The 25020-nt window shown below is 40.6% G+C and overlaps 1 protein-coding gene across 12 annotated transcripts in view; it reads right to left on the bottom strand.

The window, feature by feature from the left end:
• The window catches only part of ITGB4 (integrin subunit beta 4), a 97396-nt gene that overhangs the window by 22745 nt on the left and 49631 nt on the right, over positions 1-25020 (bottom strand). For all 12 annotated transcript variants that reach the window (XM_034408643.3, XM_034408637.3, XM_034408642.3 and 9 more), the window contains 16 exons: positions 24806-24909; positions 24223-24321; positions 22904-23036; positions 21164-21271; positions 19880-19986; positions 18733-18766; positions 17105-17290; positions 15225-15328; positions 14459-14517; positions 14113-14136; positions 12667-12815; positions 10909-11088; positions 9285-9433; positions 7134-7338; positions 6020-6162; positions 3804-3984 (listed from right to left, as the gene is read on the bottom strand). In XM_034408643.3, the coding sequence (XP_034264534.2) occupies positions 3804-3984; positions 6020-6162; positions 7134-7338; positions 9285-9433; positions 10909-11088; positions 12667-12815; positions 14113-14136; positions 14459-14517; positions 15225-15328; positions 17105-17290; positions 18733-18766; positions 19880-19986; positions 21164-21271; positions 22904-23036; positions 24223-24321; positions 24806-24909 (1965 nt within the window). The remainder of the gene's footprint in view (positions 1-3803; positions 3985-6019; positions 6163-7133; positions 7339-9284; positions 9434-10908; positions 11089-12666; positions 12816-14112; positions 14137-14458; positions 14518-15224; positions 15329-17104; positions 17291-18732; positions 18767-19879; positions 19987-21163; positions 21272-22903; positions 23037-24222; positions 24322-24805; positions 24910-25020) is intronic.

The raw sequence follows: 25020 nt of genomic DNA, 5'->3' as shown, positions 1-25020 counted from the left end.
GAGTGGCCAATGGAACTGATGGAGTTCTGCGAATGAGAGCTACTAGGTCCCTGATGTCTGACCGTCGTTCCAAGGTTAGGTAGACGGTCCCCTGGGCTGCGTCTATGATGGCGCCAAGATGGGTGATCCTGGTGACTGGCACTAACTGACTTTTTTTGTAGTTGACCAAGAACCCATGGTTGTTCAGGGTTTGAATCGTGAGGTGTAGGTCGTGTAAGGCTTGCTCTTGAGAGTGAGCCTGAATCAGAATATCGTCCAGGTAAGCCTGGATCCTTACCGGTTGTTGTCTCAGGTGAGCCGCCACCACCGCCAGGACCTTTGTGAAGACCCTTGGTGCAGATGCCAGTCCGAAGGGAAGAGCCCGGTATTGAAAATGCTTTCCTGCATAGCTGAATCGGAGATACTGTCGATGCTTTGGCAGGATGGGAAAGTGAAGATAAGCCTCCATGAGGTCTATGGAAACTAGAAAATCGTTGGGACGAATCCCTTGAAGAATAGAGGTTAGTGAACACATTTTGAATCTGCGATACACTATGTATGAGTTGTGATTTTTTAAGTCCAGAATGGCTCTCCACCCCCCTGACCGCTTTGGAACTACGAACAGGATGGAATAATACCCCTGTTTCCATTGATCGTGGGGGACCTCCTCTATGGCGTGAATCTGTAGTAGGTGCTGAACTGCTTGGTTCATTAATTGACGTCTGGATTCGCTTTTGGAAGTTGGACATTGAAGAAAGCGGGTTGGAGGCCTGGAGAGAAATTCCAGGGGGAGGCCGAATTTTACAACTGAAAGAACCCAAAGGTCTGAAGATGACCTTTCCCACCTGTCCGCGAAGAGGGACAGGCGACCCCCTACTGGAGGATTTGGTAGTGAGTCACTTACGACTGCGGGACTGGCGGAAACCAGAACCCCGAAAGGACCGTTTGGGCTGGAATTGTCTGCTCCTGTCCCGAAAATATTGACGGTCCGAGGATCGATAGGATCCCTGAAGATATTCCTGCCTGGAGGGGCCTCCCTGGGGGTAGGAACGAAAGGAAGGCCTTCTGTAATATGGAGAGGGTCTTCCTTCAGCCCGTTTGTATGTTGAGGGCAAAATTTTTTCGCTTGTCCCGTGTCTCTACAAGAAGAGGGTCAAGTGATTCCCCAAATAGTTTGTTTGCAGAATATGGAGCTGCAGCCAAGCGCCATTTGGCCTTAAGGTCAGCAGGCCATTGGCGAAGCCAGAGCATCCTGCGGGCTGAAACTGTAGAGGCTAAGGCTCTGGATGCAAATTTGGCTGAATTCAAGGTTGCATCAGCCGAAAATTGAGTGGCAGCAATGAGTTTATTAATATCCTGATGAAGGCGAACCTCACTGGGGGGTACCCTTGCCTGTAACTGTTGAAGCCAAAGGATGGTAGTTCTATTAAAAAATGAGGCTGATGAAGCTGATTGAATTGCCCATGCCGAGGCCTGATGGTTCTTTTTAAACAGAAATTCTAACTTTTTGTCTTCTGGCCTTAGACCTTCAGAAGTATCCCCAGTTACGTATGAAGAAGAAGAGGAAAGGGCCGCTACAGGACTGTCTACAGGTGGAACTTGCAAGAGTTGAGCAAACTTTGGAGCAACAGCATAATATTTCTTATCTGAACCATGTGCAGATGCCATGGTTGCAGGCCCAGCCCACTGTTTCTTTACCACGTCTATGAACAGTTGTGGAGTTGGTACATAACAAAGTTCAGGGGGGGGCTCAGAAAAAGGTCCCTGTAGTCCACCCTTTTGAGCCTCCTGCATCTCTTGAAAGTATTCATCTTCCTTTAAGGCGGCTGTTAAGCGAGCCTTATGCAATAAAGACTTGAATTTATTGGGGGGAAATAATCCTGTAAAGGCAGGTTGATCTTGGATTATCCCCTCATCATCTGATAGGTCAGAATGTCTCTCTTCCTCAAACACAAAGGCTTCACTAACTCTGGAGGCTGCAGGAGAATGAGAGCCAGTAAGACTGACTGCAGGAGAAATTCTAATACGGGCAGATCGCTCTGAAATAGCAGAGCCAGAGTGGTGACCATGAATATTGGCTGCCATTCTAGAAGCAATGGCCTGTTCAATCAGAATTCTCAATCCTTCTGGCACATTTTTTAAAGGATCTTCGGGGGTTAGCACAGGCATAGAGGATTCACCTGTTGAAGCAGCTGCAGCTGCAGGCCCACCAAATACAGGAGTTGCAGGGGTCATTAATTGACTTGCAAAGGGGTTTTGCAAATTGCTTTGGTCTTGTTGAAGAACATTACCCTCTCCCTCCGAAGACCAGGCCTGGCTAACAGTTGAAATGGGAGGAGGGGGGGTAGATGGGGGGGGGGTCCCCTTACCAGGCTCAGTTGCAGGCACTTCACTAGCTTGCTTTTCTAGAGATTTATGCCTCTTTGCTAAATCCTTCTCCTCAGGCTTAGAAAGGTGCTTACGTTTGGAAGTTGATTTCTTCCCAGTGTACATAGTATTTTCCTCCCCATGGGAAGAGCGATCCGCCATCTTTAGTATACTCACTGCGACCACGATGTCGACTGGAGAAATAGCTTTTGGTTTCAGTTTCACCACGTGGTTGAAATTTGAGATGGCAACGACTCTGGCGTTAAGCACGATGGCTGCCAGGTCACACTTGAGCAGGAGGAAAACTCTGCTCTGGAGGTATCTGTCTAGGCAAGCCTAGAAACGGACCTCCTCAGCGCCCCCCCAGCCACAAAGAGAAAAAAATTAAAATACTGGCTGGAAATGCCACAGGGGGAGGCAAGAAGAAGCTTGCTGCCCCCCCCAAACTTGCAGACTCGTTGGTGGCAAAGCGGCAAAAATTTCCTTTTAAAATTGCCGCGGGGCTTCAATTAACCGCTCTACAGCTGATCAGCGGTTTTGGGATCGCTGTAGGGTGGGCGGCGGCCCGATTTGGCAATTTCCCTTAAAATTAGGTAATTGCTATTATTGTTGGTGGTATTGTGGTCTAGGGCCCCTTAAACAATCGTTGGTGGGATAGATCAAAAAAATCCCCCCCAAAAAAGACAGGAAAAAGAAAAAGGAAAAAAGTTCCCTTTTAAAATGGGGCTTTCAAAATGGCCGCCGCCAGGAGCGAAGCAAAGCCTGCAGCTTAGGAGGCTCTAGCAAAGCAAAACCGGCAGGCTACAATAGAAGGGGGGGAAAAATTTAAAGGGGAAGTAACAATTTTAAGCTATAGAAATAAAAAGGTGGTCAAAAAGACTTACAATTCTGTGATATTGAACAGACCTGGGCTGTATAGCCAGATCTGTAGGAGATGTTTCTCTCAGGCCGACTGAGTCTAAACTGGGCATGAAAGGGGCGGAGCAAGGGGAGTGGTCAAAAGTTATGACTCAGCCAGCATCAGATCCGACTGATATAACCCTCATCTGGACAATGTCACACCCTCATCAAGGAAATCCGGTTGTTAAATTACTTGAATCCCACCACTGATGAGAGCCATATGGGTCTCTGGGGGTGATGACATTCCAGAGGGCAAATATTGTAACAGCCCAGTTCCTAGATCCCAAAGGTGACACTGTTTCATTGTCAGAATCTGGGAACATGCTCTCTCTGCCTGAAGTCACCGGATGGGCAGAAATAATCAGATTCTAACTCCAATTTAAAACGCTGGCTGCTTCAACATAATCTTCCTGACCATTGCCTTGTTTTGAACTTCTCTATCCACTTCATCTGAATATGATTCATGAATATGCTGATGCTTGATGGATTAGGCTTGCAGAAAGGAGTCCTTAGATGGCCCATTTTTTTCTGTCAAACTCTGTGGGATGTGACCTTACCTTCCTCAAGTGTTCGACAGTGGACCACCTTAGAATAAAGCCCTTCGCCCAAAGCATTATAGGCACAGGATTGCATTTCATAATCACAGTAGGGGTACAGGTTGGTCAGCTCTGCCGAAGGTACTTTGGAATCAAACAGATGAGCCTCTGATTCAGGATCTCCTTGGATCCAATATTTCACCTGCAGTCCAAAGAGAAAGGCTTTCCCTGTTAAAAATTTGCACCAGTGGCCAAGAAGTATTTACCATCACATAATTAAAAGATAAACAGGGAAATTCTCATTCACAAACGTTACTATCTCTAAATGAATAGAATAAAGCCAAAACTCTGCAATGCAATTCCATAGTTTTACAAGATGTTCTTTTTATCCAGGCCTTCAAAATGTAGTGAACCTAACCTCTGCATTTTCAGCAATAATCCTAGGAATGTTAGGATGCAGATACCCAAATTACTATGGTAATTTTTAAGACTGCTTTCTCTTGTTTTTATAACAAAGGGAGTCATGAAATCAATTCAGAATACAATCTATGATGAGATACTGTTGGATGCTTGGTTGGGTAGATAATATATTAATAATATATTGAAAACTATGTTCTGTAACTTTAACTGCTACAAGATGACTAATTGGCTGTGCTAAGCAGACATAAAAGAAGGCAGGAAGTTCATTCACTTCTGCTCCTGCTATTAGAAGATTGAACTGCTGAAAGGAACCATGTCTGTGTTACTGAAGAGAACTGGAATTGTAAGCAAACTATGTTTTTGTGTTGAACCGTGATTATTTGAAGAAGTGTTATCTTTGTTTTGAGAAGCCAAGTTTGTTTTGTTTTACTACAAGAAAAGACTGTTTATTTTTCTTTAAACATTCAGAGTCTGTGAGTATCTTGTGTTTTGCTAAGCAACGTATTTATTCGCTGTCTGGTCCGTTGTACCACTTTGCAGAGGGCAGTTTTACCCTCAACAGATACTGACTTGTTCACTTACTATTATATTGAATAATGTACAGACCTAATGGGCAGCACTTACTCTGACTCTTCCAACATTCTGCTTTTCCCCACATTCCTCAGTGGCAGCAGTGGCATTTTGTACAGCCTGACATTACACAAATGTGCTGGGATTGCATTTCCCACAATTCCCAAGAATTTGACCTAAATATCTCGGGGCCACCACACTGGAGAAGAGTTAAGGCTTGCATATCTTTAATAGCTTGAAGCCACACTTAATGTTTTGGTAGAGATGGAGTTTTAGTTGATTTTAAATCCAGGTCAAAATATTTCAGAATTTATGTTGCAGTTTTGTTGTTTCTTATGTCAAAATGATGTGACATTATGCCTCTGATTATATTACTGTATAAAAAGTATAACATTGAAAATACTGAAGGGCATTTTTGAAAAATGGAATCCTAAGTTAGTATCCACAATGTTAATAGTGATGCTTGCTTCTACAGATAGACTATGTGCAAAAGATGTTATGGAAGAAATAGGAAATGAGGAACAAGTTTTATTTCACAAGGCAGAGATGGCATTGAAAGTGGATCTACAAATGATAGAATATGGTTGTGTGTTCTTATGGAATGGCTATGCCACTTGTTTGATCCGAGTGAGGATTGTTCTCTTATGCATAAGGAAAGACATAAGAGTGAATGTAAAAACAACAGGGAATTAATTTATTAATAATATTTGGAAAACTAAATTCTGATTAAATGAGTGTAAGCAATGCGAATGAATAAAATCTTTAAAATGCAATGAAAGGTTCTTACGTTTTTTTAAAAATTAAAACAAAGGTGTATTTTCAAAGACATTAATATCTATAAATAGATACTATAGTTACTGAAATTGTATAGTTAATACTCAGTATAACATTAGTAAAAGATGAACCATATTAAGGTACATTGAGGTTTCATGATATTAAAAAAAGTATAAATTATCGAGTTTATAAATACTTTAAAAAAGAAGATAAAAAAGAATAACACAGCACCCTAAAACTAATATAGATAAATATTTAATTTCCAACTTTCCCCTCCTTTGTACTCCAACAGATTTACAATACCTATTGGCAAAAACTTTAGAAAACATCTCCTAAGTGTTTGTATTTTTCTTGCTTGCACTGCAGTGCAGTTTTTTTTCACGAGCCTTGACTTTAGCAGATGGGATAAGCAAGAGTGTGCTTCCCTCCATACACAACAGTCTCATATGTCCTTAGTGCTTTACTTTCCATACCTTGTATCCTGCTGGTTTGCCTGGTGGAGGCAACCAATTGAAGCGGATCTTTCTAGAGCTTAAAGCCTGTGCATTTGGATTAAGAGGTGCTATAAGAGTGCCTCTAGGAGAATATGGAAACTGAATCTCTGATGACACATTTTCTGGAAGGAGAAAAAAGGTAGAGGAAATTACACTACTTTATAAACAGCTAAAAAAGAACAAGTCAAATGGTAAAGGATTAAGACATGTCATAAACTGGGAGAAGCACAATAGTTACTTCTCATTCACACATCTGTAAATTGTGAGAAAAAACTTTAGAAAAAACTTGAGATAATAAGAGTTACGTGGTATTAAACACAGGCCACATTCTCAGGGCTAATATCTCTCAGGGATACTAGATATTCTATTTCGCCTGATAAAAGGCTGTTGCTAGTTCTTTTTTACTTTTTGCACAATATTTAACATTTCGAGACTGTTTTCACAGAAACAACATAGTTCACAGAAGAAAAATACATCTCAATATATGTTTTGAAGATGAAATATGTGTATCCGGTATCATTATAAGGGAGGCTGTGCAAAGTTATTTGGCACAGCAAAAATTATTGGAATCATAAAACGATGCACGGAAATACTGTATTGTAGAAATCTGTTGCAAGGTAATATTGGTCATACTATATCATACTATATGATAGATCACTCATTTATGTAAATTATGCAAAGCAAAAATAAAACAAGTAATTATAAAAATTATTGCAGTGAATCATTAGCAAAATTATTTCTCTAATTGTATCCTGATTACCACATCAAACAATGGCTAAAGGAATATCATTAAAACACTCACAATTACGACAGGACATACATGACACAACACCTCTGGCTGAAACTCAAAGCAACATTGAACAAATGGGATTTGACTGTTTAATGACCACACTGCTAGCTTATGAATGAAAATATATTTTCTGGGAATCACATTATGTCAAATTTTTTGATCCTAAATACTGAAGTCTCTGTGGTTCCATTTGCCAGAGCCTAGGGAATCAAGAAGTCTAAACATTTATACAATACAGCACAATAGACAAATGACACTTAGGCATCAAAATGAGAATTGACATTGGAAAGGAATGTAGCTCACCTGGATCAACAATTGTCACTATGGTTTGAGGGTATTTGCCAACCTTTGCCCCAAACCTGGGATTGATGAGATCCACTGCGAATTGTTTCAGCTGCTGGTTCCGAAGGAGGGCATCAATCTCTGTCAACTCCATCAATTTGATTTGTACTTCCTTCTGCTTCTCTCCAGGCAGGAAGATCAGATCACCCTCCGCAAAAACATAATCCTGGAAAGGTAAAGAGAGAACACACTGAACAAGGTACTATTTTTTCCCCATTAAAGTATTGAAACATCCATATTCCATCCTTCTGATCCAATGACACCACCCAGAGCAATTTACAACATTTTAGCAGATGGCCTCCACCTTGAGCCATACAATGTACAGATAAATATTTTTAAAATCCTTTACTATATAATAGTTTCCACATTTACTGTGGAATTGCATTTCACCAAATATATTTCATTCGTTCTTTGAGAAAGATAGAGAAATATTTCTGGAAATGAAGGAAGAATGTAAACAACTGGAGTGATTGTAATAGTGAAAGAGCATAAGGCGTAATGTTATTTAAAAATAAAATTGAACAGGATAAAAAATGATGGAAAGAAAATAATATGGCAGAAGTTGAAATAAGTAGAGATGGAGAAAAATGATAGTGATAAAGGATGTATAAAAGAGATAAATATTGGGAAAAAAGGTAAGATTAAGATATATTATAATGATGATTTGGATTATATATAAGATGTATGAGATGTGACCTGGTCAGCACTCTGTTCACAAAATATGTATGCTGAAAAGAAAAAAACTTGGTTAAAAAAAAGAGAGAGAGAAAGAAAGAAGAACAAAATCTACATTGAACTCTGTATTACTATGGATGATCCACAAAGTAGCTACAAAGAAATGAGGAGATGTTAGGTGGCCTTGGGACTATGCCCTCTGGGCTGATAATGGACTGAAAGCAGCACCAACAACTTCTTATTCTTAGTTTGATTCTCTTCCTCTCCTCCTTTGGCTATAGAAAGAAGATGGTGTAAGATCTCAGCTACAGAATAGGTGAAATGCTTACTGTTTAACTTCTCCCTAACACAAACTATTGTCCCAGAGGACTTTTTAACCTTCCTTCCCAGTCTCTTCCTTCACAAAATTACTGTGCCCTCTGCTCCACTGAAGCTTAAAAACTGAATTGGCAGGAATGAAAGCTTTTTTCTTTTTAAGACTTCCCTAGACAGCCTCCTTCCTCTGAATACATTGGTCTCAATTAGAATTGTGCCCTGAACTAATCAGACAAACAAACAAAAACCCCAAAGAAAAAGCAGTAACACCAAAGGCGCATCACATTTTATCAAACAATGTTTAGTCTGCAGATTTATGTTGTAAGGTCTACTAGTTTATTCAGGGGTTTTCCTATTATTATTATTAAACTACCCTTTAACTCACATAGCCAGCCAAATCCCTAAGGAATCCCAGCAACAGAAAGATAAGTTATATAACAAACAATATACAATACAGTAAACAAAAAGTCTACAAAGACTAATGGAAAACCAAGTCATGTCAAATTAACTAAACTATAACCAAACCAAGAAGGAGTCAGGATCCAAGTATCCTCTAGAAGAGCTCTGGGTGATTAGGGCTGGAGCCAACAGATCCCCAGCGGGAGGTTGTTTCAAAGAACCATCTCAGCCATTAAAAAGAACTACTGTTGAATTTCAGCCCCCTTCCATTCCCTAAAATGGGAACATTATTAAGTTTTTCTCAGGCATAGCAAACTGGCCAGGCTAATTTCAGTGGGAAAATGTGATCCTGCCAAGCTATGTAATAGGTTCGTATCATAACATCCAAAAGCTTGTTGGCAACCAATGCAGGCCCACAGAGCTGGTCTAATATGGCAGGAATGCCTGCAGACCTGTCAATCTGCCTTGAGATCACATTTTGTTGCTTCTTGCTCTCCTCACAGCTTTGTATGCTTGATAACAGAAAGATAATAAAGTATTGCTGTACCCACTTGAAAAGCTGAAGCTGAAGTTTGCTTTTCTAAGTGATGTTCAGGATTTCATGCTTTTTCTAGAAACACATTTATATATTCCCTCTTTTATGCCAAGGCTACAATATGACCATGCAGTGACTGAAAGTTTTTGTGCAACCGTTATGATAACTCTTTTTGTAAGAATGCTTACTTTGCCTTGCTGAGCTGTGAGATCTCGTGTCCTGTATGTTATCTGGGATTTTCCCTTCTCCAATATTTCTCGAACCAAAGGGATCTTAGCCAGCTGGTCAAAGCGGCTGTATGAATAAACTGGCTCCAGGAAGCTAATGATACTATTTGCTAAAAAGATACAAAGATAATATGTTAACAATCTTAATCATCTAATACTGTAAAATAATGGTTTAACCTAGGCACTATTCAGACATATGATTACATTAACAAGCAGGAAATGTTACTTATTGCCCCTATTTTTAAGCTAGAGAACAAGATCTACACTTTAATATTAATAAAAGAGAATATTTGTAGCTCAGGGTTGAAATGAGAGGTCCTTGGTGCTCTCTGAGCTTGCTTGGAAAAATGTAAGAAAATTTTCTAGGAAAAATTTGCCTGCAGGCATACTTCCACCAAAGAACAACTTTTCTTCCTACATGAATGCCTACGACAGCTTGCCCTACCTATCAGTGTCAGGTAACAAACCTCCAATCAACTGCACACCTGGATGGAAAATAGCCCAAGAAACTGGGTGAAAAATGATCACAGACACACACAAGCAAGCTCAGAGAGCACCAACGACCTCACACTTCAATATTCCTCCAACTAGTTTCTTGATACTCTGCATAGCCTAGGTTGGCAGCCAAGTTCAGATTTTTTTTTTACTGGCATCCCTAATATTAACAGATATGTGCGTGCCTACCCTCTAAATGGATTTTGCTATGTTCTTCACCATTTTCATCCCTCCCTAAATGAATATGAGATTTGGAATTCCATAAACACTAGTTGTCAAAGAAAAATGGAAAACATGTTTATCACCAGTGATACTGGAGACAGTTCTACTCTTTTCATATAGCTATAATGCAGTGGTGAAATCCAATTTTTTTTACTACCAATTCTGTGGGTGTGGTTTGGTAGGCGTGGTGTGGCTTGGTGGACGTGGCTTGGTGGGCGTGGCAGGGGAAGGATACTGCAAAATCTCCATTCCCACCCCACTCCTGGGGAATGATACTGCAAAATCTCCATTCCCACCCCACTCGGGGGCCAGCCAGAGGTGATATTTTCCGGTTCTCCAAACTACTGAAAATTTCCACTACCGGTTCTCCAGAATCTGTCAGAACCTGCTGGATTTCACCCCTGATATAATGATGATCTGTGACCTCATTTAAGGCATGCAAGTACCTGTTTTGCTCCTAGATTCACTTATAGAAATCAGCTTGACATTGGGGAAGAGTTGGGAAATTTTTAAAAGATGAAATGAATGCCTTAAATATTTGCAAGGCTTAAGGTATTCATTCTACTTTTTAAAGTTCCCCCAATCCATTTACCCTAACTTTTGAAGTTTCCTTTTTCAGGGCGTGCTTTGAAGAGTTTGAAGGTGCTCTAAGTGACACAAAAGGAGTTCTTCCATCTCTTGTCTATAATATATAGATAGGACAACTGATTTTTCAGAGAACCAAAAAGTTTTCTGACTGCCCATTGGAACAGAAGGTCTTTTCCAGGAACAAGCTACATTTAACTATGGTAAATAAACTACACAAGGACCAGCCAAAGGTGATTGTATGACTAACATTTGTCTTCCCCACTGTACGCTATCATACTACCTTGCTCTTTTATTATGGTGATGTTGACTTGATGACGACCAATTTTTGCGGTGCCCACAGGAACATCAATAGCTTCTACATGCAGCTGTTTTTCATCATCATCCTCTTCCCTGATGAACAGGGGAACCCGAACATCCACCAACTCTACCCCTTCCTGAAACTCAACCATGCCCTGGGCATCTGGGGTTTGGATGGAGGCAAAGGAAAGAAGAAGAATAAGTTCACTATTAGAAAGCACTCTTATAAAACAAGCCCTTGAATTCTTACTATATACCGGTAGTTACTCTGTCCTCCTACATAATACAGGAGAGTCCAGATGGCAATATCTTCTTCTTCCTGAATTTGCACATCATCATTTATTCAAGTGGTGGGCAACATTCATTTTCCTAGTTGTTGCTGAACTGCAGCTCCTAGTATTTCTCAAGTTAGCTGTGCTGGCCAGGACTGTTGGGAGCTGAAGCTCAACAACATTTGAAGGTCACAGGTTAGCACCACTTGGATTTACCTTGACATTTCGTCTGTCATTGAATATTTATTCAGGAAAGGAAAACAGAATAGGTCCACAGTGTCACATGACTAAAAATGGCAAAGTCTTGTTTCTGGAATCACCCCTAACCTTCAGTGCAATTGTCAGTCTGCATTAGGCTGTACAGGTAGGCCTCGACTTACAACAGTTTGGTTAGTGACTGTTCGAAGTTACACTTGAGAAAAGTGACTTATGACCCTTTTCACTCTTACGATTGTTGCACTATACCCATGGTCACATGATCAAAATTTGGCATGCTTGGCAAACCGACTCATATTTATGACGGTTGCAGTGTCCCGGGGTTATGGTGATCACTTTTTGCAATCTTTTGACAAGCAAAGTCAATGAGAAAGTGCAGAAGCAGACAAGTTAACGATGGAACTTAAGGACAGAGAGGAAACGATTTATTATGAAACATGGAACAGATGATATGATTGGTTGGAAAAGGAATCTAAACTTAATGGATAGTGTATAGCAAAAGAGAAGATATTATAATGGAATATTATATTTAATGTGTAGTAGGTTTGTATATAAAATGTATTGATTATATGAATAAGTATGTAACAAGCAAAATGTGTATGTATATAGTTGGCTGAAAGATAAATTGGATATTACTAAAAATGCCAGTATTGGAAAGCTGTAAAAGTATAACTAAGATTTAAAAGATGTAAACGTTGAATAAAAACATTTTTTTTAAAAAGGGAAAAAGTCAAATTTACTTAATAACCATGTTACTAATTTAACAAGTGCAGTGATTCACTTAACCACTGTGAAAAGGTAGGATATAAAATGGGGCAAAATTCACTTAACAACTGTCTTGCTTAGCAATGGATATTTGGGGCTCAATTGTGGTCGTAAATTGAGGACAGTCTGTATCACTGCTGACTATAGAAGGGGTCTCCAACCTTGGCAACGTTAAGACTTATGGACTTCAAATCTCAGAGTTCGTCAGCCAGCAAAGCAGAGCTGGCTGAGGAATTCTGAGAATTGAAATCCATAAGTCTTAAAGTTGCCAAGGTTGGAGACCTCTGGACTATAGTAATAAAAACAAGAACTCTGCCATGTATGAAAGAAGACTTCTCCCTCCCAAAGGCTCCCAGACTGGTTCCGACAGAGAAAACTGTATGGAGAAGCATTCCATCACAGAAGGCTCCCCCTACCCCATCCTTCAATCAGTCTGAAATGGAGCAGCTCAGATGTTAAAACAAAAAGGAGGAGGAGGAGGCCCCTACCTTGGTCAGCAATCACAGTGTAGTAACCAGGCGACACTTTTAATTCATTGAAAGCTCCTTGCGAGACATGCTTCTCTGTTACTTTGATAATTTCGTTCCTGGCTGAGCGGGGAGCTGGGAGCACCGTGTCCAGGATTGTGTGGTCTTGCCTGGGAAGAAGAAAAACATCAGGCTGCCTCCCCTGCCCATGTGGTATCCTGGCATATGGCCACATATGAGGAAACATGACAAATGAAGCCCTAGTGTTATATAAGAAAAAATAAAATCATGCCCAAACCGATCAGCCATCCCAGCTTGAGCTGTAGCAAGATGCAACCATTGTCCACAAATGCCCACACAAATTTATAACTGCTAATCCACAGACAATGCTGATCTAGAGTCTTCCACAGCTAAGGAATTAATATTGGGTGGCTCCCACTATCCCCAAAAGTGGCACCTGCAGTGGGTTGAAAGACCAGGTAACATGCAGCACCAAAGAGATAACATGGGCTTCTACAGTTTTTAGCTGGTTACACTTTCCAGGAGCCTATTAATGGCCATACGTCTGTCTTCAAACATTTCAGGCTAGAGTCAAATCCAAAACCTCATGGAGGAATCTGTCAGTGGAAATGTCCGTCTACAACAGCCAGAATAATCTATGTGTAACTCTTAGCTGCCTACTACAAGTAGTCCTCAGTTAACAATGACAATTAGTACTGGAATTGCTGTCACCAAGTTGAGGTCATAAAGTGGGAGATCACATGACCACAATTCTTAATTGTGGCAGTCCACCAAGGATGTCACATGACCATAACTTCTAATTTCCTGCTAGCTTCCCCTTTGACTTTGTTTAAGGGAAGCTGGCAGGGGATATTGGAAATCATGTAACCTCAGGGATGCTTCAACAGGTCAAAACTCTGTGAGCCGGTCCTAAGTGCTACTTGTTCAACGCTGTCCCAAGTTTGAATAGTCACTGAATGAACTGAAATAAGTTGATGACTACCTGTATCAGCATAGGTTTCCACAGTAGTAATGAGAAGTTCAGGATAAACAACTTGAGCCGTCATGGCGCAGTGGTTAGAATGCAGTACTGCAGGCTACTTCTGCTGACTGCCGGCTGCCAGGAATTTGAGTCTCACCGGCTCAAGGTTGACTCAGCCTTCCATCCTTCCGAGGTGGGTAAAATGAGGACCCAGATTGTTGGGGGCAATATGCTGACTCTGAAAACCACTTAGAGAGGGCTGTAAAGCACTATGGAGTGGTATATAAGTCTAAGTGCTATTGCTATTGATTCTCTGGAAAGTAAATAATGCAATGCAGAGAAAAAGACCAGCAGTGATAAAGTTAAATAACAACATCCTATTTTCTGGAAGGTAGGCAAAAATTGTTGCAGTAAAGCACAACAATGGAAATTTATTTCTAAGTCCATACCTGGAAGTTAGAGTAGAAATGAATGGTTTTGTTTACCTTTTTCCAGCATTTGGCTGAATCCTGGGGAGAAAACAGATAAAATCCATAAATTTCATGGATTTAATGAAAAAGAATATCAAGAACTTTAATGACTGACAGACCAAATCAGTACCCTGTACACTTTATACAGTTATTGTTGTAGCATTGGAAAGCTGATCAGAGAAGAATTCAAATTCTACTACCTTCACATTCTAGGAAAAAGGACAAAGAAGACGGCCAAAAAGATATTCTTTCATTACACAAGTTCCTTGTTATTCACCTATCATCATCTACTTTCCTGTTTTAAAAAAAAATCTGTTGACTGAGATTTCATTCTTTCTTCCCAAGACAGTTATGCTCTCACCTGAATTTTGTCTGCTGGAACTTTTGGAAACCTGGGATTATTCTGTACACTTCATTCAGCTGGGAAGAGCAAGAGAGGGTCATTAGTCCAGATCCTCAAGAGAACTACCCCAATCCCTAATCCCCCCATCCCATTCATATTAGAGGCACCGTTTAAAGGTTAGGTTTAGCCAGTGACAGCATTGTTGCCTGCGGGATGCCTGAGTGGGCTCCTTTGATATCCCCATAAAGGAGCTTGAGCAAATGACAGGAGCTCACCCCAACCCACAGCAGTACTCAGGTCTCAAACGCCGGCTTGCTAACCTCCCACCCAGCATCCTAACCATGTGAGCCACCAGGATCCTTAACTGACCCAATATACATCAAGCTGGTACATAAGTTCATCAGGTGCTCAGTCAAATATTAATATTAAAAGCATCAAGCCCTTCATCTTCTGCCCTTCATTTGATTTATATCCAGACATCACATCCACAACAGAAGTTGTATCAACACTCAAATCCAGGGAAAGAAATTTTGCACTGGGTTCAATATCTCTGCCTCCTCAGCAACAAACCAGCATGACAGAGTGTTTGGGGAGGATTCTTTGGTTCCTATTTGACCTGACTAGTTGTCATGTTCTGTGTGGACTTTGGGTCTGTCAAAATCTACCTCACCCACCTGCCAGAACTATGGTGAGGATAAAAAGAGGAGCAAGTCATACAGATATACACACACACGTCCTATAACAAGGGAGAGTGAAAAATAGAACAAATACCCCTACTTCTTACATTTTCCTCCACTTCTTTCTGCAGTTGCTCTTTTTCACGGCTATCCAGTTTTGCAAGACTTTGGGTGTAAAGGCGTGTCAATCTGAGAGAGAGCCCATATGGAACTGAAAATAAGAAAATAAATCCATCAGAATTTGCAGCTGCCAGTCAAGCAAGGAGCACAACCAATTAATACAGAGATATAATGGGAAATAATGATATGGTTCAGTCAGAGAGTTTATTTTACACATACCAAACAGTGATTAGAATTCTGAAGTACCTATAATTTTGACATAGAGTTTTGCTGGACTTCAAAAATTAGAATCTACATCATAGTCTTACATTAGTTACACAGTGATCCCTTCTCTGCTTCTAAGTATAACTGTAGGTAAGAACGACAGGAATTTCTCCCAGATACACCTTCTATCAGTATCTTCAGAGCAGAAATTCCAGAGACATCTCAAAAATTAAACTTACATAAAATGTATAGGCTCGTGGTGCAGTTACATCTAAAAAAACAAGGCAATTGTACTAATGGTCACGAGAGTTCTCTGAAAAATTAACAGCATCTCAAAAAACAAGTCTGAGATCTTTTTTGAATCAGCCTTATGTTAAATCCTTTTCTATTCAGGCAGCTCTACTGAAAAAGGTAGCTTGCAAGCTTACCATTATCTTTGAAAACGTGGAAAGAGATCATGACTTGAGGGTACAGGAAGGATTTGGCTTACTGTATGTCCCTTAGTTCAGTGACTGTTCGAAGCTATGGCAGCACTGAAAAAATGAATGTACGACCAATCTCTGATATTCCAGCCAACACAATACCCTTGCGGTCACATAATTGTGAACTGGGTATTCCAGTGTCCAGCTTACGATTATGACATTACAAAAAACTACAGTCATATGTCACCATTTGCCACCTTCCCTGCCAGCTTTCCACAAGCAAAGCCCCAGAAGGAAGGTTGAAAGTCGCTCCAGTAAGTTTCTCCTGCTTTTTTACCTGCCCATAGTAACACACACAGCTTCCACTGGTCCTTCCCGACCCTTTCCTGGCTCCTGTATCTCATGCAAAGTCTCTGCTGCCCTCCCCAATTCTTGCATGGCCTGAGCCAGTTCTCTCTGGCCTCCTGTGCCAAGCCTTTGCATGCCCTCCCTTGGCGACTCGTGTGCTCCTTACTTGAGATACCCATCTCTTTCTGCTTAACAACCCATCCATCTTGAGGTTATGATGGTAGCCAGAATTGCCTGGGACTGCTGTCACTAAGCAATGTGGACGTGTGGTGTTGTATCTTTCAACCACATTGCTTAACAATGTTAATCCTGGTCTCACTTGCCATTGTAACCAAGGACTACCTGTGTCCTAACCAGCAGTTCCTCACATACTTTGGGAGGCTATAGATGGGTGAGGCTACATGACTGCCTTGATATTTGAATCAGGTTTCAAACCAGATACTGAAGGAGTAACTATCCCACTATGGCAGGGGTGTCAAACTCGATTTCACTGAGGGCATCACGGTTGTGTTTAACCTCGGTGGGCCGGGGTGGGTGTGGCCAGGGTTGGCATGGCCAGCTTGATGTCACTCGTGTCAGGGGTGCCTGTGGGGGCCCGAGTGCTCTGCCAGTGAAAACGGGCTCCCAATCTCCGTTTTCAGATGGGATGGCCTCCTGCAACCCTCTGCCAGTGAAAACGAAGCTCGAGAGGGCCTCATGGAGATTGGGAGCTTGTTTTAGCTGGCAGAGGCACCATGGGCTGGTCCTTCGCTGTTTCCAAGCCAGCCCCACGGGCCGCCATTCAGCCTGTGGGCCTTGAGTTTGGCACCCCTGCACTATGGTCACCATTAACTTCAGAAATAAGCTATGTTCCATCAGGATGCTCTTTTCCACCTTGTAAAACAAGCACTTACTGATATCCTTGGGATTGAAGGCGAAGGATGAGTAGTCTTGCTTTTGCACATTGTTTCTGATCTTCCAGTGGACTGTGTCTCTCCCTTTCAAATTACCGCTGCGCACCATTGGAGTGTCCAGGTGATCTGATGCCATGAGACTCTGCCTGAGCAGATAGTGGTCCTCCTTGAAACCAACCATGCGACCTTCAGAGAGGGAAAGAAAGTTAGTATTGGTACTTCAGCACCATGGATCTAACTTTAGATCTTTTTTATATATTAAATCAGGGGTCTCCAACCTTGGCAACTTTAAGACTTGTGAACTTCAACTCCCAGAAGCAAAGCTGGCTGAGGAATTCTGGGAGTTGAAGTCCACAAGTCTTAAAGTTGCCAAGGTTGGAGACCCGTATTAAATAGAATAAATAAAATACTTTTGTCAAAGGAGAAGCACCTTATTTACATTGTCAAAGGAGAAGCACCTTACTTACACTGTAGCATGAGTTTCCCACTCCCCTTTCCCTATTTCTAATTAGTAACTGGTGCTCAGATTGCTGGCAATAAATTATATTATTGTTAATTTTGAGATTGGCCATCCATGACTCAAATTCCTAATTCTGTCCCTCATTATTGTTATATCATACATCTACTTTACATCATATATTTCAGCATGGGTTCATAGTGTATATTCCAGAATCATTATACTATTCTAAAATGCATTTCAATTCAAACACATGAAGCTTTATGTTTCTTTACATTCTCTAAATCAGTGTTTCTCAACCTTTGTAGCTTGAAGATGGGTGGACTTCAAGTCCCAGAATCCCCCAGCCAGCAGCGCTGACTGGGGGATTCTGGGAGTTGAAGTCCACCCATCTTCAAGTTACCAAGGTTGAGAAACACTGCTCTAAATACTCTATAAGGGATTATTTTCTCTCTGCTGTTCAGAGAGTTAAATGCATAGGTTTTGATCCAGGTTCTCCCAAAAATGAAGAGCTTCAGAGAACAGTGCTTGAAAAGTCGTAATCTTCTTAAGACAGCTACTGCCTAACTGGATACAGGCTGGTAGAATTTAGACAGATAATTACTGAGCTGATTTAAGTGACAGGCAACTTGTATGCCTGCTAGGTTTCCCCTCCCCCCCAAACATACTAGACTTCTTTGAATGTAATATAGGTAGTTCTCAACTTACAATCACAATTAGGACCAGAATTTCCATTGCTAAGCAAGGTGATTGTTAAGTGAGATGCTCCCAATCTTACAAACCTTTTTGCCATGGTTATTAAGTGAATCATTGCAGTTGCTAAGTGAATCATATGATCATTAAGTGAATCCACTAACCCCTCCCCCCCCTTGACTTTGCTTGTCAGAAACCGGCTGGGAAGGTTGCAAATCCTGACCTCATATAAATAGATGCCGATTGACAGGTGCCTAAATTTTGATCACATGACCATGGGATGTTACAATGGTTGTAAGTGTGAATACTGGCTGTAAGTTCCTCTGTTTGGTGCTGTTGTAATCTTGAATGGTTGCTCAATGAATGGTTGTAAGTCAAGGACTGTCTATATTGCTTTCTTTCAGTCTTGAGCTAAGCACACCATGCTAATGCTATTATCACCCGTACCAGAGACCGCATATAAATTCAAAAGATGTACCTCGTGCACAACAGGGTAGCAACGCCAAACAATGCTAGGTGTCAAAAAAAAAAAAAGAAAAGAAAAGAAAAAAGAAAAGGTTTTAATGAATTGGTTTTAATGCAAAAATGCAAAACTAAGTTTACTGGCAGGAGAATAGACCTCTCTGCCTGTTGCCCTTGTTTAAGTGGATCCATGAAAGGCAACAAGAGAAACATACCAACCTGGTTTACATGGCATAGGGACTGAACTAATAAATAAGATTAATATGACCTTGACCCCTTTAGATCAATGATGTAAGTGATTATGGCAATGTATCCTACAAATAATGCCTTTTCTACATGCTTATTTCTCAGGCACTTTTTTTTTTTTTTAATTTTGATTTATATGCTGCCCTTCTCCGAAGACTCAGGAAGGCTTACAATGTGCTCAGCAATAGCCTTCATCCTTTTGTATATTTATACAAAGTCAGCTTATTGCCCCCACAAACTGGGCCCTCATTTTACCTACCTTAGAAAGGATGGAAGGCTGAGTCAACCTTGAGCCTTGGCGAGATTCGAACCCTGCAGTAATTGCAGGCAGCTGGTCTTAATAAGCTTAATAACAGGGTGCCTTAAACCCCTGTACTACCAAGGCTCTTCTCGATAGGACTAGTGGTAAGGGATCACTGGCTCTCTTTCTCCATACATTTTCATTTGCTCCTTGGCATTGATGTTGCAATGCCATTGTTTCTTGATCTTTCCCACCGGACAAGTGTCTACTCCAACTCCAAACCTCAATGCCTTCCAATATATTCCATTCCGAATTCCCATACACAATCATTTTAGGATAAAACAAAATACAGTATCTCCGATATATTGGAGAAAAGTAATCTTTTAAAATAATGATTCTCCTGAAGTTGAAGAAAGCTACATCTACAGTAGAAGAAACATACTTGTTAACATTTAGTTAATATAAAAATAGCTTCAACTAGAAGCTTACACGGACAAGACAGAAAATGTGACCTCTAATTTTTATGTGATCGGAGAGAAGATTTAAAAAAAATCTTCAAGTTGTTAGAAAAAAATGACTGAGTCACAGGTTAGATTCAAAACATGCCACCAAAGCCCCCCACCCCACCCCGGCCCAGTTTTCCTTTGCTACTGCAGGTTGGGAAGATAAAATTTACCTTGCAACAATCACAGAATTTCCAGCATAGGAGGAGCAGCAACCCCAGGAGTAGTATCAGAAAAATGAGTAGGGGGATAAGCCAAAGAAAACTTCCTGGTGGACACTCTGCATATAATGACAACAAATAAAAAAACATGTTCCAAAAGAATCAAGAGACCAAAGGAAGCAACATTATCTTTCATTTTCCTGGTTAGGGAAGAGAAGAGGAAAGTGTTACAGCAAATGCAGCAGATACTGTAACTCAGTGGCAGAACACATGCATTGCATGTAAAAAATTCTGCACCAGCATCTCCAGATAGAGGTAGCCAACTGAAAACTTTGAGAATTCCTGCCAGGTTATGAAGATCAGGCTTCTAGAGCCCAGATTTTATCTCCAAAAGAGCTGGATTACAATTTCACCATCCAGATTGTGCATAGTGATGCTGTGTGCAGGCAATGAGTTTTGTTGTCTAAAACTTCTGGAGGGATTAATTTAGAGCAGCAGAGTTTAGACTAATAGAGTGGACTTTATTTATTTTAAAACTTCAGGAGCCACTGGAAGTTGAGTCAGGGCAACTGGACTTATTTTCTTCCTGGTTTGAGATGTTTCGCTGCCCATCCAAGGTTGGTGAAGGAATAGAAAAAGTCAGTAAGAAAAGTGGCAGACTATAGGAATCATTTGCACTTCAACCTAGTCGGTACATTCCTTCTCACCCTAACTAATTTTGATCAGACTGGAGGCGCTGCTTGGATGGGCAGCGAAATCTCTCAAACCAACAAGAAAACAAGTCCAGTTGCCATCACTCAGCTGTCAGACAACTCTGCCCGGATGACTGAGGATCTTTCATTGTCATTCAGGAGCCACTATTGACTGCAGAAACAAACTTGGGATGAAAGAAAAAGCATGTCTCCAAACACCCTTTAAATCCAGGGGTTTGTTTCCAAGATCAGAAATGAACAGAGCTGCCTTTGTCATATAAAGTCCACTCGTGGTCAGTTCAAGCTTTCCTTGTTTCAGCAACCCAATTTTTAAAAAAGTCATTTGTCGTTGCGCTTGCTAAAAAAAAGAAGTCAGGCATCTTTGTCAATCAATTGCAAATAATTCAGAAAACTACTAGTACATCCTGATCTACCATGATGCAACTCCATTAGTGTGAATGAGAAAACACTGACCAACAGAGTTTCAAAAACAAATGAAAAACTAGTTGACAGGGCTTAGTGAAATCTAAATAATAGACCTTCTAGTTTATCCTACCTGCTACATCTTGAGATCCCACTCTCTTCATAGAAAGTTAATACTTACCTTTCTTCTGCACAAGAACAGTATTGTTTTGTGATAGATTGGTGCCTTCTTCCCTAGTGTAGCGGTAAAGGCAATCATCTTCCTCATCTTGGAAGGTACAAACCTGTTCTGCAGAGTAAAAAAACAACAACCATCAGATGTAATATTGCCAATTTATGTTGGAAATTGCTGGGATCAAAATTCTACTGTTGGCAATGGAGAAAAGGGAGAACTTCTTATTTTTCCATTTGAGGCCATTCCAAACAAACACCTTCAGGGTTTGAGTGATTCAATCTGCCAACACACTCCTCAAAATAAGGGGAAAGAAGCTATCTTAGTTTTAAAAGCCTGAACTAAAGGAGATAAGGCTGAATCAACAAGAAGGAACTAAATCACAGAGTTTTCAGTGCAGTTAATCCAAATGTGGCTAATCCAACCCACTTTATATCACTGCCATGTAATAAATTACATTAGAATATCTGAAATATGTACATTCATGATGCAATTCTATTCAGCATGTTTTGATGTGTCTGTGCAAAAGGAGAAAGAGGAAAGCCAATTAGCGTGGCATAAGCATTTGATGGCTCTATCCTTATTCTTTGCTCAGTTTATTGGGGGCATGAAAAAGCGTGCTTACCAGTAATCACTGATCATTTTCTTATAAGAAGATTATAGTATATTACAATGCTACCCAATCATTACTGTGACAACAAATCATTAATGAAAATAATCTATGTTAGGTGCCACTGTGAGATGCTATAAATCACTAATGAGGGTAAGGTCCACTGATCAGCACGTTTCTACTAAAATGTGATATGTTCACATAATAAGGAAACAGACTTAAACAGCTTATCTCTGCCAACCATCTTCTTACAATTGCAATTGCGATGTAATGAACATGTTGTGTAATACTGGGAATCAGTACATTCTTCAATGTTGCGTACATGAAAATAGGAACATCCCTGGATTCTTCCTATTATCCCGATCCATAATAGATAGTTTTAATTTTAATCATTTTTTTTGGTTTATGAAATAGTCTTTGCTCCCTGGTTTGGATGACAGTGGTATCTTTTTAATTTTGGCTAATACTGTAAGTATTTTAGGAAGATGTAATTAAAGATATGCTGCTCTCAGATTTCAAAAGAAGTTTGAAGTATATGTAGGTTTATATCTTACTTGGTGATTTACTGTCTGGGTACATGTTTTTACATGCATGCCCATTAAAGACAGATACACTCATGCTCAAGATATTTTACTCCTATGTTTTGATTGTCAGAAACAAGAACTGATGGTACAACTCACTCGCAGTTTAATTAAGTTTTTCCCAAAAGGTAAAGTTCAGACAAAGCAGGGACAGTAAAAAAATAAGATAACCAAAAACATGGAATAGCTTTTAGGAAAAGGAAGACTAGGACTGCCTACTGTTTACATCAGGGATGAGCAATTAATTTTTCCAAGGGGTCACGTGAGAAACTGGGACTATTGTGGAGGGGCAAAGTAACAAATCTATGAAGATGCATAAGCATACATGCAGGCACATATATAATTTTTTAAAAAAAGCAATAGCCTTCAAAATAAAAGCAAGCCACATGGGATGGACAGGGACAGCCAAAGGGCCAGATGTGGCCTGGGCACTTTAAAATGCCCAGGTCTGGCTTACATTATTCTCCCTTTCCCTCCACCCATCAAATTCAACAGTGTTATGTGGAATGTTTGGTTTGCATTTGAATATTAAACTGGGTGGTTGAAGAACTACACTACCTTGCTTTAATTCATCCACCAGCTTGATCTCGAAATGGCACTTTGAACATTTCTGTCCCTTCTTCTCTCCAGTGTCCCAAGCCTGACACTGGATGCAACTTCGGAATTCTTCCTCACACAATTGCTGGAAAGCCTAGACACGATGGAGAGAGCATGAGAAGGCGGACAAAACCTTCAGTTCTAGATTAGTGCTGAGCACGAATAGATAGTGAGGAGCGGAGAGATGGATATTTATTTATTTCTTACATTTATTTGCTGCCCATCTTGTTTCGAAACATCTTTGGGCGGCTTACAGCATTAAAAGCACTTCATGGATATCACATAGAAAGTATCAGAAAGGACAATACATGCCCCGTGCACGTAACGCTGATGTGAGATGCAGTCTTGTGAATGAAGCCAGTGGAGAAGAAGGTGTGAGTGAGGGAATCTCCCATAGAAAAATAAATGCTATTACGAACTCTGACGTTCGGCTGTGGCACCTCCACAATAGCACCATAGCCCCCTGCAATCACACGCTGGCTGGCAGCTAACTGTCCCATGCGGCCAAAGGCCTGGGACAGTGTGTTGGTGAATGGCCCAGGCCGAAGGGTGTGGGGCAGAGGGCTAGAGGTACATTGGTCAGGGCAAATTACTGGGGGAGGGCTAGTGGAGGATGAAAGCTGGCTTTAAATGGGCGGAGGTGGGAGGCTGGAGGAGAAGGAGGCATGGCCAAGGGTAGAAGCCTGAAGGTTCCATTCCTCTGGTGGACAGAAGATAAAGCCTTCTGCAAATAGAAAGATTCCCCAAGCAACCCAACAGGGAACTTGATTCTGCTGGGGAATAAATTGTATGAACTTCTTTTCTTATGTATATTAAAATACACCTTGTATCATGGAAGTGCCTCCTTCAAAAACAACTGAACCTCCAGTAAATACCAGCAACCTTAGTTTCTCACCACTCAAAAGTAAGCTGCATTGTTTATTCTAGCAAATCACGTGTATCTGCTTTGCTTCTTCTGTAGATATTCTATTGTACTGTAGAAATTTTATTGTTCTGATTGATTGTTTGATTCGTTGATTATTGTGAGAAAGGATAGGAATAGTTATTCCTGAATTGAGGAAGAGTTAATATTGGCAGATGAAGAAAGAGCTTTTGTGACTATATTTGTACAGGCTTATATTTGCGTATGGATGCTGTCAACAATAAAAATGTATTATGAAAAGGCAAGATGGTTTAGAAAAAGGAACATATCCTTGTACCAATTTTTCCTACTACAATATAGCAACAGTATTAATAGTCATAGTCATTTGCTTAACAAATATGCACTTTCATGCACTTACCAAGTTTCCAAGTTCACAGTTGAGATCAGTATGGGGAGCAGTGGGGTTATTACAGAGGCATCGACCACATTCACATCTCCCTTGTCCATTACAAATCAGCTACAAGAGAGCGAAGTAATTATTCAGCTTTTTCTTCATTGCCTACATTGAGGTAACAGAAGGCTTTACCTGATGTTCAAGACAGAGCTTTTTTCACTACCAGGGAACATTTAAAAGAGAAGGAAAGAACCTTCTTCTGTCTGTTTTTATTTAAGGATCACAGATTATATATATTAAACAGCAATAAGATCAACTGTCAAGCAGCCAACATCTCACTAGCGATCTAATGAGAGCAATGATTCTTTTTAAGCTGAATTGACAATACTGGATTTCATCTCCAATTTATTCAGTTTGTAATAACTATATATTGGCAGATTTTCACATGAATTGTCATATTAAACACTTTCTGCATCCAACCCTGGATTGGGGTGTGTGTGGATAACCAGTAGGCCATTTTTATTTTTCTCTTCATGACCTCTTCTGATAGCTCTTCTGGATGAAGAAGGGCAATGAAGAGGGGGCAATGAAGAGGGGGATTACATACCCCATTGCTGCTGATACAGGTTTCGTTGCTTGTGGGACACTCACAGCCGGCGCCTTCCCAACCAGCTTCACATACACACTGGCCCATGTAGCATCGTCCCCGGTCTGTAGAGAGACAGGTAGCATCAGCACAAAGACGTTTAGAGCCAACTTACCTACATAGCAGGTCTGTTTTTATGTTTCTATTTTTAATGAAGTCTTACCTCATCTATATGC

This window comes from Pantherophis guttatus, chromosome 2 (assembly GCF_059756535.1).
Source record: "Pantherophis guttatus breed Tessera chromosome 2, ASM5975653v1, whole genome shotgun sequence".
NCBI lineage: Eukaryota > Metazoa > Chordata > Lepidosauria > Squamata > Colubridae > Pantherophis > Pantherophis guttatus.
This window is presented reverse-complemented; position numbering and strand designations above follow the sequence as displayed.